At 45.6% G+C, this 16,392-nt stretch overlaps 1 protein-coding gene across 2 annotated transcripts in view; it reads right to left on the reverse strand.

Moving 5' to 3' along the window:
- Positions 1-8,475: 8,475 nt before the first annotated feature.
- RNF11 (ring finger protein 11) overlaps positions 8,476-16,392 on the reverse strand; it is a 49,292-nt gene continuing 41,375 nt past the window's right edge. The window contains exons 3-4 of one of the 2 annotated variants that reach the window (XM_089300708.1): positions 12,373-12,542; positions 8,476-10,738 (exon numbers count right to left, since the gene is read on the reverse strand). In XM_089300708.1, coding sequence (XP_089156834.1) covers positions 10,567-10,738; positions 12,373-12,542 — 342 coding nt within the window. In that variant the 3' untranslated portion in view covers positions 8,476-10,566. The remainder of the gene's footprint in view (positions 10,739-12,372; positions 12,543-16,392) is intronic. The other variant, XM_008265267.5, reaches the window with a different exon arrangement.

The following is a 16,392-nucleotide window of genomic DNA, read 5'->3' on the forward strand; positions in this document are numbered from 1 at the left end:
AGGCCGTCACAGTGCGAGGTTCCAGCAGGCCGCCCGCCAAGCCTTCTCGGCCTCCTCACCTGTTGGAAAGCCGCTGATGCTTCTTAAAGCGCACAGGGCCTGGGGCCCAAACGCAATCCTCCCTTGAACTTGCGGCTTACAAAGACATTTTATTGCAACATCCATTTTGTTTGTGTTCGCTTTCATTTTAAAATTCTGTGTCCGTTGGTTTGCTTCTCCAGGTTTGCCTGGTGCTGATTTCCTGCTGGGCTTCAGGCATTAGCCAGCTCGCCTCCTTTATCCCGCCTGCAGCTCCTGCCAGGGTTCAGTCCGGACGCTTACTGAAGGGGAGACGACGCTGGGTTTCTGCCCCTGGGGTGGGCTTCTCAGAGTGCAGTCTTCCCTCCCGGGGCCTGGCACCCAGAGCTGACCAGGTGACCCAGCCCTAGCTTTGTCGCGGATTTGCAAAGCGACCTTGGGGAAGTCAAAGACCTTCTAAAACTTAGCAGTGTGGACTGGATTAAGGCTCTCCCCTGCTCTCGATGAGTCTAACTGCGGTCCAGTTGGTTCCATCTGCAAAATGAGGCGACAGGTACACCTTCCTGCCTTTCCACCACAGGCTGTGTCCCCACAGGAATAATGGGCTTCCTTCCGCGGGGAGCCGTCCTAGCCAGGACACACAGAGAGCAAGTAATCCCCATTTAGACAGAGTCGAAATCCGGGGCCCCACAGGAGAACTCAGTTGTTAGGGAGACCGCGCGTGTGTAATGTGATCTGAAGAGGTCCTTGGCAAGTCCACTCAGCCCTCTCCCCAGCCCGGGCCCGCGCTGGCAGGGCGGCTTCCAGCAGCGCGCTGGTCCCTATCGGCTCTCCCATGTGTTGGCTGCCTTCCCTATTCTCTTATCTTTTGAGTCGGGATGGGAGTGTCTCCAAGACAGTTACCGTCATTCACAGCAAAAAGCCGTGACCTGACATCAAAGCGAGGCCCCTGCAAGACCAGCCCCCACGCAAGCCTTGGCTGAGGTCTGGGTGAGAGAATTCTCAGAATGACACCGGGAGGTTTTCCGAAAGCTCTGGCCTGCTGGAACCATTGAAAACAGGAACCAAGTCCTGACACTTTTTCTCTGGAGTCACTCCCAAGTTAATTTCTTCTAAGATGATGCGGGGTAGACAAGCATCTTGTTTGCTTCAAATTTGAAACCTCAGAGTGCCTTTTCGGCAAGCGTCCCGGTGTGTCCTTAGCCCCTCCCACTAATTCGGCACCGATTCCAGAATCCAAGCAGCACATGAGGACTTCCCATATGCACCCAGTGCCACTCCCAAGGCTGGCAATGCCTGTCTGCCGGGCGGGCGCAGCTCCCGTGAAATCTGGTGCAAATTTTATCATTGACCAATGAAGTAGACAGACCCACAAGCAAGGCACCTCACGTGAGGGTTTGAAAAATCCATTTGTAAATGAACTTTATGGATTGCTTCCAGGGTATAGTCAACTGTTAAGCAAGAAAATGGGACCCTCTCCAAAGTCACACGATTGCCAGTTTCTGCTGGAAAGCTGAGGAAAGTTCAGAGACATCATAGCTGGTGCCTCAGAGGCCTGGATTTGGCTTGGCTTCTTCCCTTCACATTAATAAACACGCCGGGACATAGACACTGTGTGTTCTGGAGGAGAGAATCCTCACTATTAAGTGCTTGCTCTCTACCGGTTGCTATTCTAAGCACTTTACCTGTATGTCATCCTCCTAGTTACCCTGTGAAGCAGGGACAGTTGTTGCCATTTTACAGATGAGAAAACTGAGACACAAGTAACTTGCCTATGATCACACAGCTTTCAGAGAGCAGAAAGATTTGAAGACAGGCAGCTGAACTCTCCAGCTCATACTTACTGAATTGCTGATCAAACTGTAAAATTAGCAGTTTAAAGTTAGATCCAACTGGGGTCATGCTGTGGTGCAGTGGGTTAAAGCAGTGGCCTGTAGCGCCGGCATCATATATGGATGCTGGTTCGAGTCCTGGCTGCTCCACTTCCAATCCAGCTCTCTGCTAATGTGCCTGGCAAAGCAGTGGAGGATGGCCCGAGTCCTTGGGCCCCTGCACCCATGTGGGAGACCCAGAAGCTCCTGGATCCTGGCTTCAGCCTGGCTCAGACTAGGTGGTTGTAGCCAATAGGGGAGTGAACCAGCAGATGGAAGAATACCCTCCCCCCACCTCTCTCTCTATAACTCTGCCTTTCAAATAAATCTTAAAAAAAAAAAAAACCTCAACTTACACTGACTCTTGGGCCACGATTAAGGATGGGAAGGTGTTAGCTAATAACCCAGTCATGGGAAATTCTTGGTTGGGAACACCTAGCATATTTGTGTCATATGCGTCCCCCTAGCCATGTGGCCAGATGAAGCAGGAAGGTCTGATTGGAACAAGGTCAAACGAAAACAAGCCGTCCTTAAGCAACAGTATTTGTTCATAAAAAGAAGGTAGAGGGGCTGCCTTTCAAATAAATACATCTTAAAAAAAAAAAAAAAGGGAGAACAGGTGTGATGTAATCCCCACGGGGACAAGTCGAGTTCAACCACAGGGAGAGCTGGGAGGTGAAGCTTACACAAAAGCAGAGCTGCAGGCCTGGACAGAGGCGTGGGGCACAGACCGTGACGGAAGAGGTTTGCAGTGAGACAGGGGGCAGGAGCACCGGCGAGTGAGAAGGCACTCCAAAAACTTTTTTAAAAAGATTTGAAAGGCTGTGGAGTGGGAGTGCAGAGAGAAACAGAAATCACTCTCATATCAGCTGGTTCACTCCCCAAATAGCCATAATAGCCAGGTGGGAGCCAGAAGCCGGTAACTCCATCAGGGTCTCCAACGTGGGTCGCAGGGGCCCAGGCACTTGGGCCGGCTTCTGCTGCTTTGCCGGGCGCATTAGCAGGGAGCTGGATCAGAAGTAGAGCAGCCAGGATTCGAACCATATCAGATATGGGATGCAGGTGTTGCAAGCAATGGCTTAACCCCCTGCACCACGACACCAGCTCCTCAAACGCCTTTTCAGTTTAAGCACTTGTGAAGTTTGGCTGGACAAGCACATCCCATCTGTAGATCAAAGTAGTCCATGGGCCAGAATTTTGTCACTGCTGGGCTAAAGTTGGCCTTCTTCAGTTATCTCTGGGAAAGAGGCCGCAAGCCATTTCACAGTATGAGAAAATCAGAAGAGCTTGGTCTAACAGTGTCTGACTTTTATGTTCTATTAATCACACTCGGTAGTGGATAAAAGCACAGACTGTATCCAAAGCTTACTTGGATCACTTACTCCTTGGAGAATCAGTTTCCTCTGAGGTAAAACGGGAGGTAATGCCAACTGGTTCCTAGGGCTGCTGATGCAAGCGTATCGACCAATCACCTAGCACAGCCTCTGTACTCAGAAGGCCCACATACACTGCAGGCAGGCAGTGGGAACCGCGGCGTCAGGGGCTCCTGCGCTACTTTTCTGACCTGGGATCCCTGTGTGGCAGGGGGCCATGGCAGTTCAGGCTTCCAGTCCTTAGAGCTTAAGGCCAGCGAAGCAGGCAGCTGCTTTTTCTAACTCCAGTATGAAAAAATTCAGGTAAAGAAAAGCAGTTTGGCTTTGATCATTGTTGATCCCGTAGGCAAGCGGTTCTCAAAGTGCAGAGCCTCACGTGAGCTGCGTTAGGACCATCTGGGCACTTGTTAGAAATGCCCAATTGCAGACCCCACTCAGACCTAGAAGCTGTCGGGCTGAGGTGCAGCAAGTGGGGTTTAAGCAAGGCCCCCCAGGCAAATCTGATGCCTGCTGAAGTTGGAGCCCCAGCGCCTCAGAAGGGAGAGAGGTGCTCCAATCAGCGTATGTCATACGCTCAGTGCTGGAAGGGAAGATTGAGTCCTGGGCAGACACTCTACGCCACTATCAGATTCTTCCCAACATACACGAAGCCGGCTTTCCAGTGGCAGGTGGAGGATGAGGTCAGTGGATGCGGACTGAGGCCCAAATTAGAGACAAGGCTTGTTGGAAGTGGCCGCGCATGGAGAGCTTTCCCTTTGCCCTTTCGCCATCCTCCACTCTTCAGTGAGAACCACCCCGGGTTGGCCGCTCCCCCCGATTCCTTAGGTACGTTTCTGCCCCCCACCTTTTTTTCCGTGCCTTCCTTTAACACACGGCTGTGCATAACCACTGTCCGGCTGTCATGGAGTCTGTTCTGAGAGGGAAGACTAACAAGAATTAAAAGAATGCAGGAAATAAATGGGGCAAGCAGTCAGCTATCTGAACAACATGCAGAGGAGGGCTGCAGGGCAAACATGTAAAACGGAGACAGACGCCAGCTCATTCCTAAGGAGTTTGGATTTTGTTTTCAGTGTGCTGGGAAGCTATTTCCCCACTAAGATTTGTTTGAAAGGCAGAGTGATAGAAAGAGATGGAGAGGGATCTTCTGCCTGCTGGTTCACTCCCCAGACGCCTGCAACAGCAGGGGCTGAGCCAGGCTGAAACCAGGAGCCAGATGCTCCACTAGGTCTCCCACGTGGTTGGTAGGACCCCAAGTTCTTAGGCCACGATGAGCTGCCTCCCAGGTGCACAAGGAAGCCGGGCCAGAGGCATGGAGTGGCTGGGAGTCAAAGCAGGCACTGACACAGGATGCAGGCGTCTCAAAGGGCAGCTGAATCTACGGTGCCACAATGCCGTTCCTGACAGAAGTATTGATGTTTTACACAAGGGAAGGACAACATCTGATTTATTCACTAAAAATTGTTTTAGCTGGGGATGGATGTTTGGCATTGTAATTAAGACACTGGGTGGGGTGCCCATATTCCATTATTGAAGTGCCTGGGTTGGAGTCCTAGACAGCCCAGAGACAGCAGGTGATGGTTTAAGTACTTAAGTCACTGCCACTCATTGGGTTCCCAGCTCCAGCTTCAGCCTCACCCAGCCCGTGCTGTTACAGAGATTTGAGGCAGCGAAGAAGCAGATAGATCTCTCTGCTTTCCAAATAAAAAATTTAAAAAATTATTTTAGCTCCTGTAAAGACTGGGTTATATAACAATATACAAGGGAGTCAGTTTCCAGCACCAATTGCTTTCAGTGTGTCTGAATTGCTAATAAAAATAATGCCTCTTTTCTCCAGCTGCTGGACTTAGGAAACACAGAAGGCTTTCAATAAGTTAAGTGGTAATCACATACTAAGACTTAGTGTGGGGGCCGGCGCCATGCCTAGCAGGTAAAGCTACCACCTGCAGTGCCGGCATGCCATATGGGCGCCGGTTCAAGTCCCAGCAGCTCCTCTTCTGATTCAGCTCTCTGCTATGGCCTGGAAAAGCAGTACAGGATGGCCAGGGTCCTTGGGCCCCTGCATCCATATGAGAGACCCAGAAGATGCTCCTGGCTTCGGATCAACTCAGTTCCAGCCGTTGCAACCATCTGGGAGTGAACCTGTGGATGGGAGACTTCTCTACCTCTCTATAACTCTGCCTTTCAAATAAATAAGGCTGGCGCTGTGGCTCACTAGGCTAATCCTCCACCTGCAGCGCCAGCACCCTGGGTTCCAGTCCCGGTTGGGGTGCCGGATTCTGTCTCGGTCACTCCTCTTCCAGTTCAGCGCTCTGCTGTGGCCTGGGAAGGCAGTGGAGGATGGCCCAGGTCCTTGGGCCCTGCACCCGCATGGGAGACCAGGAGAAGCACCTGGCTCCTGGCTTCGGATTGGCGCAGCGCACTGGCCGTGGACCTTTCTGTCTGTCTCTAACTCTGCCTGTGCAAAAATAAATAAATAAATCTTTAAAAAGTGTATGAATTAGCACTTCAGGTTCTTTTCTCTTCACAGGAAATCAGAAAGTCAATTTAGCCAAATCCATAGCCATGAACAGGACTTCTAATTTCAGAGGTTATCTTCAAAGCCACTAACTCAAAGCTTGTTTTGAGAAAACTTGAAATAAGGGCCCATCTAAAAATGTCTTCCCAGGGTGGGACCTGTTTCTTTTGTCAAGTTAACACTACAGGGGCTTGCATTTAGTGGTGGTGAAGATGCAGCTTTTGACAGCACATTCCATATGCTTGAGTTCGATTGAGTCGTAGTTCTACTTTGAATTCCAGCTTCTTGCTAATAAGCACCTTGGGAGGTTCAAATACTTGAGGTCCTCACCTGAGAGCCTTGCACTGAGTTCTGGGCTCCTGACCTGGGCCTGGCCCAGCCTTGGCTGCAGCAGGCATTTGGAAAGGTAATCAGTATTCGTCTCTTAAAAGTGGACCAATGCGTATTTAATGCAATGGTGGAGAATTTGTAGCTTGAACATTTCTACTCTATATTTAACAAGCACTTACTAAATACCTAGGTTGGCTTTGTGTGTGTGTGTGTGTGTGTATATATATATATATATATTTTTTTTTTTGACAGGCAGAGTGGATAGTGAGAGAGAGAGAGAGAAAGGTCTTCCTTTTGCCATTGGTTCACCCTCCAATGGCCGCCACGGCTGGCGCGCTGCGGCCGGCGCACCGCGCTGATCCAAAAGCAGGAGCCAGGTGCTTCTCCTGGTTTCCCATGGGGTGCAGGGCCCAAGCACTTGGGCCATCCTCCACTGCACTCCCTGGCCACAGCAGAGAGCTGGCCTGGAAGAGGGGCAACCGGGACAGAATCCGGCGCCCCGACTGGGACTAGAACCCGGTGTGCCGGTGCCGCTAGGTGGAGGATTAGCCTATCGAGCCGCGGTGCCGGCCGGCTTTGTGTATGTCTTTAAAGAGCTCATGGTGGTTCCACTCACTCTGTTGACAGGTTAGGCTACAGCAATGATTTACTCCTGAAGGCAGCAGGAAAAATCAAGGCACCCCAAGGAGTAGGAAAGAAATGAAGTTGATGGAAACAAGAGGCCTCAAATAGAAAATACCTGAAAACTGGACCAAGAAGAGAGAAGGGGAAACACTAGAAGAAATTCAGCCATGTCTCCCAAACGGGTAATATCATGCAGTCGGTTGAAGCTTCTACCTGATACGGAGGGCTGATTACTGTCAGGCCCATGATACTCAGGATGAAGGTATCCTGAGTCCAGGACTGTTTATTTTTTAAGTGAAAAATTTTTTTAGCCTTCTAACAAGCCATGTCCCAGTGTTCCTCACAGTTACCAGCAACTTAAAAGGACAGGTGTTATGAAACAAAAACAGTACTCACTCTGGTGGGTAAAAATACTTAAACATTAGCCCCTAGAAGCCTTAAGGCAGTCTAGTTGAATTGGGGCAGGGGAACTGCATACGAACAGGGTGGAAGAGGAGGGGTCCTAACCTGTCTTCTCTGATTCTCTCCCTATCCAGCAAAAGAAGACATGATATTTAAATCCAGGTAAGTCAATTACATTACTTTAGGAGACAATTAAAAATCCAACTTTTCTTGTGTCCACTCATTTCAAAATTAAAGGCTTAAAACATTAGGCGAGGCTATCCTGTTGGCTAAGAAGCATCCACATGCAATGCCACTGGTTGAGAAATGACGGTGACCCCATTGCTTGTATGATCAGCAGCAGCCACCAAACTGTCTCCATTTGTCTGAATTTTGTTGATGGGACTTACCTTCTTTCCTGTTTACGACATTCAGTCTTGGGACCACAGGGAGCTCTGCTTTTGACTATGTCAAGTACTCCTCCTTTTAAAAAGTGTTTATCTCCTTATGAAGGAGTTTTGTAAGCAATCTGTCACCACAATGTCCCCTTCTCTTGTAAAACCATACTGTTTTATGTTTCACAGGGTAGACAGGAGCTGAGTATATAATACTGACTTAAGAGATTCCCCATAAAGAACTCTTAGAAAATGTAAAAAGTGTATGTGAACTAAACTACAAATATCTGAAAATACTTGAACTTGTTGAGTTTTGCATTTAAAATGACTGTTTTAATTTTTCCTGAAATGTTTTGAGACATTTGAAATCCCGAAGCCGAGCCTAAACACATCATGCCTGTATCTAAATAAGGTTATTCCTATCACCGGACTTCAGCAACATTAAAACTATCAAGTCTAAGTATATGCTTCAATGATGCAAAATGCCAAACAATAAAAAACACTTTAAAACAAAACTTCCCAGGGGGTAGGTATTTACACTAGTGATTAGGACCTCAGGACCCCGGTGCCCTGGAATCAAGGTGCTTGGGTTCCATACTGGTCTCTGGCTCTTAACTCCAGCTTCCTGCTAATGCAGATCCTGGGAGGCAGCAGGGAGGGCTCAAGTAATTGGGCTCCTGCCACCCACGTGGGAGACCTGGATAGAGTTCCTGGTTCCTGGTTTTGGCCCAGCCCCAGCGGTCCTTTGTGGTCATTTAGGGAGTGGACCAGTAAAAGGGAGCTCACTCACTTTTTCTCCCTTTCTCTGAAGTAAACTTTTAAAAAATTCCTTGAAGTATACAAATGTATACACCATGTGTATGAGTGTATGTACATTTAAAAGTAATTTGAATAATTAAATTTATACATAACTTTTAAAGGGTTAGATATCTAGAATATTCTTATGTAATTAACTCTAACTTGAGCCCTTTATAGCTGTACTGTAAGTTTATTTAACAACTTAGTAAAAACCAAAATTGATGATTCTTAACATCAATGTGAAGAACAAAGTTAAATACAAAATTCTTAAAAACGAATTATCCCACTCAATACTGGTTCCTTCATTATTACCAAACTTCTGTGAAGGAAGCCTTGTAATAAAGAAAGACTAACTGTAACATGGAAGATGATTTTAAAAAAAAGTTCATTTACCAACTTTAATCTAGAAAAAAAGAAAATCTGACTATAATACTTGATGACACAGACATGTTTAAGTAGAAAACATAATAAAAAATTGTCACTGAAAATATTGCACAACTTCAGGGGTTTCTTCAAAATTTGCTTTATGTAATTGGGTGGATATAAATTAATGAACAGAAATTTAAGCAAGATACATGTAACAATTTAACAGAACCTGATAATCTAATTTCATTCACTCTTTCTCAAATTCATCTTTAAGTCTTTCCATCATGGGGCTCACAAGAAATTAACTAACATATGGATACTACAGTTGAATGTTCAATCTGCAAAGTACTTATACCATACTGAAGTCCCCTATAATGTAATTATAAAGAACCTTCAAGATACTCATCTTCTGAATGTTTGAGTCAAAATTCAACTCAATATAAACTAGCAAGTTCTTCGTTGAGACAGCTTCTCCTTTTGCTAATGAACGATTTTTAGCTAGCTGTAGTATCACTGAGTTGAACAAATAAGTCACCTTTGAGTACATAAGGAAAAACAAACACATGCTAAATGAAACATTACTACTACATCATTACCAGACCATCCCTACCTCTAACACTTCAGAAGCTTAGAGATTTATTCTTACATTAACTGCAAGAAAAAGATAAAGAAGAAATTCCTTCTTTTTTGAGATTACAACCATGAAGTCGGGTGGTTATACAAATTCTGCATTTGTGTGCAAACATGAAACACATTTATCTTGGTTCTCCCTGCTTTGTCTCGTCAGCTAGCTAGCAGGACTTAACAAGTATCTTCCCAAGAACAAAGACTGAGATGTGTTTTATAGAACTTCAATAACCTCAGCACTACAGTGATGAGAGATGCAGTATCCTTTTGCTATGGTTCAAGACAACAGGGAAGGAGGTCACAGGAAAGAGAATAAATCAAAAGTGTTACAGCTGAGAAACTACTTCTCATTTAAGTTTCACCATGGTGCTACACTTATTTTTACATAAGCACTGGTGGCATAATTCAATAAATCAAAACTCTTAATATTTAAAATTTACCTTGACTTTCAATTATCACCATATTAACAACCAAAAGAATTAGATAAAACACATAGGAAATGGTAATATTAAACCCCACTTTGCTAGAATTTATTTCTTGACACCATTAACTCAGTTTTTTTAAATACATATAGAAAAGGGATAGTGCATCTCAGTTTGCTTACAAGCTAGGAGACCACTTTGAATTCTGCATTTCCTAACTGCAAACAGAATATAGCACTTATAACAGGTTATAAATAAACTGGTTTTCAAGCATAGAGCCAGCCCCAACGATAATAATACACTATTTAAAAAGACCTAAGGCAATGAATTCCATTTCCAATGGAAAAAAAGAACTGTGCAAACAAGCTTAAAACTACTTTTTTTTTTTGTGCCAGTGTTATAAAATGTAGCTTTTAATAAAACCTTGACCCAAATGCCAGCAACTTCAGAAAAGAATTTGAGTTGGGTGGGTGGGTGGGGAGAACGTTATTTCATTTAGGAAAAATAACCACTATCTTTTTCCTAATCTTCAACACACACAATTTAAACATATACAGCTGCTGTAACACTTTACACAATTCCTATGTACTGGAGCAATTACAAGATCTAAATACAATTATATTTTTAAACACTGGGTCAAGGCTTTACATAAAAATACCATCCTACTTTTCCCCCTAATTTCTAAAATATCACATACTTTCCCCCAACATCTGCAGCCATCCAGGAATTTCTAGGAAACTTTTGTGCATGATCTTAATTCCTAATTCCTGGCTCTTTGGGCTCAGTGACAAAAGATCAAAACCACCAAAATGATGGTTCACTTGAAGTCAGACGAGAGACCCTGGCTCAATTAGTCTCATAGGATGAAAGCAGTGCTGCATCAACTGGCTCCATGCAGGAGGGGCACGTGAAGGATCTCATCAGCCAGTCATCTATACAGTCCAGGTGGTAGATGTGCATGCACGGCAGGAATCGAATTGGGTCCCCATAAACAAAGTCCATCATACAGATCACACACCTGTTGGGGGCGGGGAGAGAAATCAGAAGGCATTTTTAGAGAAGTGGCCCACTCAGAATTTTCTTCAAAATCCCATTACAAAGACAGTGTTAATCCAAGCAACACATTAGAGCGGCATTTCAGTCATCACCAAAACGGAACTTTTCCTAGTGAGTGCTGATTCACACATATTGTCTTATTCCAACTCCCTGGGAATTTGCAAGACTTAAGAGCAATCAACAGAGAAAAAAAAAAAAAAAAGTGTCACACTGGGGATCAATCCACTGCTAGCTTATAAAACAGCTCCACATTGGGAGATACCTGAAAGCATCTTTAGGTAGGCAATCATCATTTTATCAACCCTGTTCTTTGTGCTGAGTTTTTAGTGTAATCCCAGACTAATATAATTCTCATTTTAATAATGACATGTAAAAACAGAAGCACTAATTTCAGCCTACTTATTGGGGCTGCTCTACATTAAAGCTCTCTTCATTAACTCGGTTTCTTCAGGCTCAAGAAGCAACCCATTCTGCAGTGTTTCATCAGTGTTTAGACTCTTAAGTGTCAATGCTGTTAAGTATTAGTGCTAAATAGTGCTGTGAACTTCAAACAGTCAAACTACAACAAAGTAAATCACAACGTGTCTATTTTGGTGAGGCCATTTGCAACCTAAAAGAACAGCTGTTCTCATTGGAAACCTCGTAGATAATATATGCCCTGGGAACAAAAATTCCACATAAGTAAAATTTCATCTTCAATTTATCAGGCTTAATAAATTTCACAAGTTTAGAAATAGACAGGACTTCTCCTATCACTAAAAACCCTTAAGAAACAAGTTTAATGGTTGCATAACTTACTGAAGAATTCCAATACTACAAATTACTGAAGTCCTAAACATGAATGCAGCTTGCATAATTTTTTTTGCCTAAATAAGACTATCTCCACTGAGTATTTTGTCCATAAAGCTTTTTTTTTTTTTTTTTTTTTTTTTTTTTTTAACAGGCAGAGTGGACAGTGAGAGAGAGAGACAGAGAGAAAGGTCTTCCTTTGCCGTTGGTTCACCCTCCAATGGCCGCCGCGGCCAGCGCGCTGCGGCCGGTGCACCGCGCTGATCCGATGGCAGGAGCCAGGAGCCAGGTACTTATCCTGGTCTCCCATGGGGTGCAGGGCCCAAGCACTTGGGCCATCCTCCACTGCACTCCCTGGCCACAGCAGAGAGCTGGCCTGGAAGAGGGGCAACCGGGACAGAATCCGGCGCCCCGACCGGGACTAGAACCCGGTGTGCTGGCGCCGCTAGGCGGAGGATTAGCCTAGTGAGCCGCGGCGCCGGCCTTGTCCATAAAGCTTTAGTGAGAGGAGTGAGGTACACCTCTGGAAACACAGCCCTAGGACTCTGTTTTACTGGGTACAGAACCTGTCTCAAACTATGGGAATATCTGTATACTGGGTCTCAGTTCACATTCACATGGTTGAATGACTAATTATCAACTGTAATCCAGTGGATAGGCAGCATGAGTATAAATGGTCAGAACTCATGCCATCATTTTCTAGCTATTTTGATATGAAAATCCTTTTAATTGCTACATTTAAGCATTCTCTTGCATGTCTGACTTCCAAAGTACATGAGGAAAAGTATAAATTTATTAAAAACTTACTCCCGGATCTTTTTCTCTGATCCATCTCTTCCAGGGTCATAAACTCCTTTAGGCAGATGCTGTATAAGGCCTATTCTTTGAGCTATCCTAATTTGTTCCTCTTCAGTCAGCTGAGTTGCTAGCCGAGTCTGGCTGGGTGTTGGATGATAGACTGGAACAGGAACTTGTTCCTAAATTTTTAAAAATGGAGAAAATGATTATTTTTTAAGAAAATTTCTAGAGATCATGCTTTTCCTTTTTAATGGGGGTAGGAGGCTACATATGGCAAGCAGAAGGGGTCCTGGGAGAGATAGCAAGCTGGTCTACTGTGCAGATTGTGTCTTAATATTGACTTCTAGAACAAAAAATACATAAAAAATTCACATTTAGATATGTGACCTACTTTTAAAGGATCTAAAAACAAGCAACACTTAAAAACTTGCATGGAATGTTAATTTAACTAGTTCCACATGAAGAATTTACCCAGATATGCTCATTCTGAATACACCAACAGATAAATCAATATAAACAGATCTGTCAAGCAATTAATGAACCAGACTGTACTCAATAAGCTAATTTAATATTCTATAGGTTGCGATGGAATTATGCCAGTTTACCAATTTTTTTCAAATTTATTTATTTGAAAGGCAGAGTTGGAGAGAGAGAGAGAGAGAGAGAAGATACATATAGTGAGAGATCATTCATCCACTGGATCACTCCCCAAATGGCCCCAACAGCCAGGGCTGGGCATGGCCGAAGCCAGGGGCCCAAACACTTAGGCCATCTTCCACTGCTTTCCCAGTTGCCTCCGCAGGGAGCTGGATTGAAGGTGGAGCAGCTGGGAATCTAACTGGTACCCATATGGGATGCTGGCATTGCAGGCCGTGGCACTGACCTGCCGTGCCACAGCACCAGTCCCCCAAAATGACTTTTCTTCAAGAATATTTTCTCAGTGAATTCACCTGTGGCATATGCCTCAACACTATCAATTTTTTACTTTTCAATGCAATGCTGGCCCCCGATATCATGTTCTTAAACTACCTAGTCTAAAAATTTAACACAGCCTTTAAAAAACTTTTTTTGGGAGAGGGAGGGATTACTTGAAAGGTAGACTTACAGAGAGACAGGGAGAAACAGTCACAGAGATTCATTTGAGGATTTACTTCCCAAATGGCCACAATGACCAAAGCTGGGCCATGCAGATGCCAGGAGCCAGAAATACCTACTGGGTCTCCCACTGAGTGGCAGGTGTTGCAGACAGTGGCTTACCCTGCTATGCCACAATGTAAGCCCCAAATCAAATAGGCTTTTAAAGAAACAAAAAATTTTTGTTCAGGGGCCAGCACTGTGGTATAGTGGGTAAAGCCACTACCTGCAGTGCCAGCATCCCATATGGGTGTTGGTTCGAGCCCCAGCTGCCCCTCTTCCAATTCAGTTCTCTGCTATGGCCTGGGAAAGCAGTAGAAGATGACCCAAGTCCTTGGGCCCCTGAACCCATGTGGGAGACAGGGAAGAAGCTCCAGGCTTCTGGCTTTAGATCGGATCAGCTCTGGCTGTTGTGGCCATTTGGGGAGTAAACCAGCAGATGGAAGACCTCTGTGTCTCTCTGTTTCTGTAACTCCACCTTTCAAATAAATAAATTTTTTGTTATTCAAAAGAACTGTATTTGTAACCACAATATTTAAAATTGAGCTACTTTAGTGAAATGGAATTGGGATGCAGTGTGATGTAGGAGAGAATTTTAGGTAAAAATTTCTAAGCATGCATTTTTTTGTGGTTAGATTTCTTCAGTCTTATGATTCACTGTTTATAGGGAACACAGAAAGCAGAAAAGAAGAACAAAGTTGTACTACACAGGCAGGACATTTGGCATGGTAGTAAAGATGCCACTTGGGACACTGGCATCTCATACCAGAGTGCCTAGGTTCAAGTCCTGGCTCTATTCCCTGTTCCAGCTTTCTGCTAACATGAACCCTTGGGGACAGTGGATGATGGCTCAATACTTGGGTCCCTGCCACCCACAGAGAATACTTTGACAGAGTTCCTGGCTCCTGGCTTCAGCATTGCCCAGTCATAGCTGCTACTAGCATCTGGAAATTTTAGGATGGGAGATCTCTGTCTGTTTCTTTCTCTTCCTCTCCCCTTTCTCTCTGCCCCTTTCAAACAAATAGATTTTATTGAGAGTCACGAGAGAGAATTCCCATTAACTGGTTCACTCTCCAAAGGCTAGCAACAGACAGGGATGAGGCACGTCAAAGCCAGGAACCAGAAACTCCATATGTGATTCCTAAGTGGGTGGCAGGGACTTAACATTTGAGCTATCACCTGCTGCCCGACAGGGTGCACATTAGCAGGAAGCTAGATATGAAGTGGAGCCAGGAATCAAACCCAGAAACTCCAATATAGGATGCGAGTTTCCCAAGCAACGTCTTAAATTACTATGCCACCATAAAATTCACATTATGGATATATTTGTCATTTTGGTGGTTTTGTTTTGTGTTAAACCAGTACCTTCTAGTACCTTCTCAGTACCTAGTACCTTCTCAGTACCTTCTAGATAATTAAAATGATTCGACAATTTTTTTTTTTTTGACAGGCAGAGTAGACAGTGAGAGAGAGAGACAGAGAGGAAGGTCTTCCTTTTTCTGTTGGTTCACCCTCCAACAGCCGCTGCGGCCAGCCCACTACGCTGATCCGAAGCCAGGAGCCAGGTGCTTCCTCCTGGTCTCCCTTGCGGGTGCAGGGCCCAAGCACTTGGGCCATCCTCCACTGCACTCCTGGGCCACAGCAGAGAGCTGGCCTGGAAGAGGAGCGGCCGGGACAGAATCCAGCGCTCCAACCGGGACTAGAACCCGGGATCTGGCACCGCAGGTGGAGGATTAGCCTAGTGAACTGTGGCACCGGCCGACAATTTAATTTTGATTCACATGCATCTTTTCAGAAAAACACAGAAGGAAATGACTAAGGCATCCTGGTATTTAAAGATGAATGTGGCCTCACCCTTCTTACCACATACCCCTAACTTCGTATTTTAATTTCTTTTTTTTTTAATTTCTTTTTTTTATTTTTTGACAAACAGAGTGGACAGTGAGAGAGAGAGAGAGAGAGAGAAAGGTCTTCCTTTGCCGTTGGTTCACCGCGCTGATCCGATGGTAGGAGCCAGGAGCCAGGTGCTTTTTCCTGGTCTCCCATGGGGTGCAGGGCCCAAGCACTTGGGCCATCCTCCACTGCACTCCCTGGCCATAGCAGAGAGCTGGCCTGGAAGAGGGGCAACCGGGACAGAATCGGCGCCCCGACTGGGACTAGAACCTGGTGTGCTGGCGCCGCTAGGCGGAGGATTAGCCTAGTGAGCCGTGGCGCCAGCCTCGTATTTTAATTTCTATCATATCCGTTTAAAAAAGGTGTGATATGCTTGTTATCAATTATTTAGTACGAGAAAGACACCGAGTTGAACAGATAGGAGTATAAAAGCAGCAACTTTTAAAAATATTTGTACTGGGGGATGGTTCCCACCTTTCCCTGACTGCTGATCCACAGTGCTTAAACTCGCTGTGTAAACAATATGAGTTATGTTGAACACCTGCTTTCCTTCTGAGAGTCTGAATTTTGGTTATGTGGTAGGCAGTGGGTGTCTTTTTTTTTTTTTTTGAGAGGCAGAGTGGACAGTGAGAGAGAGAGACAGAGAGAAAGGTCTTCCTTTTGCCGTTGGTTCACCCTCCAATGGCTGCTGCGGCCGGCGCGCTGCAGCCGGCGCACCGCGCTAATCCGATGGCAGGAGCCAGGTACTTCTCCTGGTCTCCCATGGGGTGCAGGGCCCAAGTACTTGGGCCATCCTCTGCTGCACTTCCCTGGCCACAGCAGAGAGCTGGCCTGGAAGAGGGGCAACCGGGACAGAATCTGGCACCCCGACCAGGACTAGAACCGGTGTGCCGGCGCTGCAAGGCGGAGGATTAGCCTAGTGAGCCGCAGCGCCGGCCCGGCAGTGGGTGTCTATTCAGTACTGTGGACACATGAGACTCCAATGAGCTTCCCTGATGGACA

Source organism: Oryctolagus cuniculus, chromosome 7 (assembly GCF_051225735.1).
Source record: "Oryctolagus cuniculus isolate XC-2025 breed Fujian yellow rabbit chromosome 7, ASM5122573v1, whole genome shotgun sequence".
NCBI lineage: Eukaryota > Metazoa > Chordata > Mammalia > Lagomorpha > Leporidae > Oryctolagus > Oryctolagus cuniculus.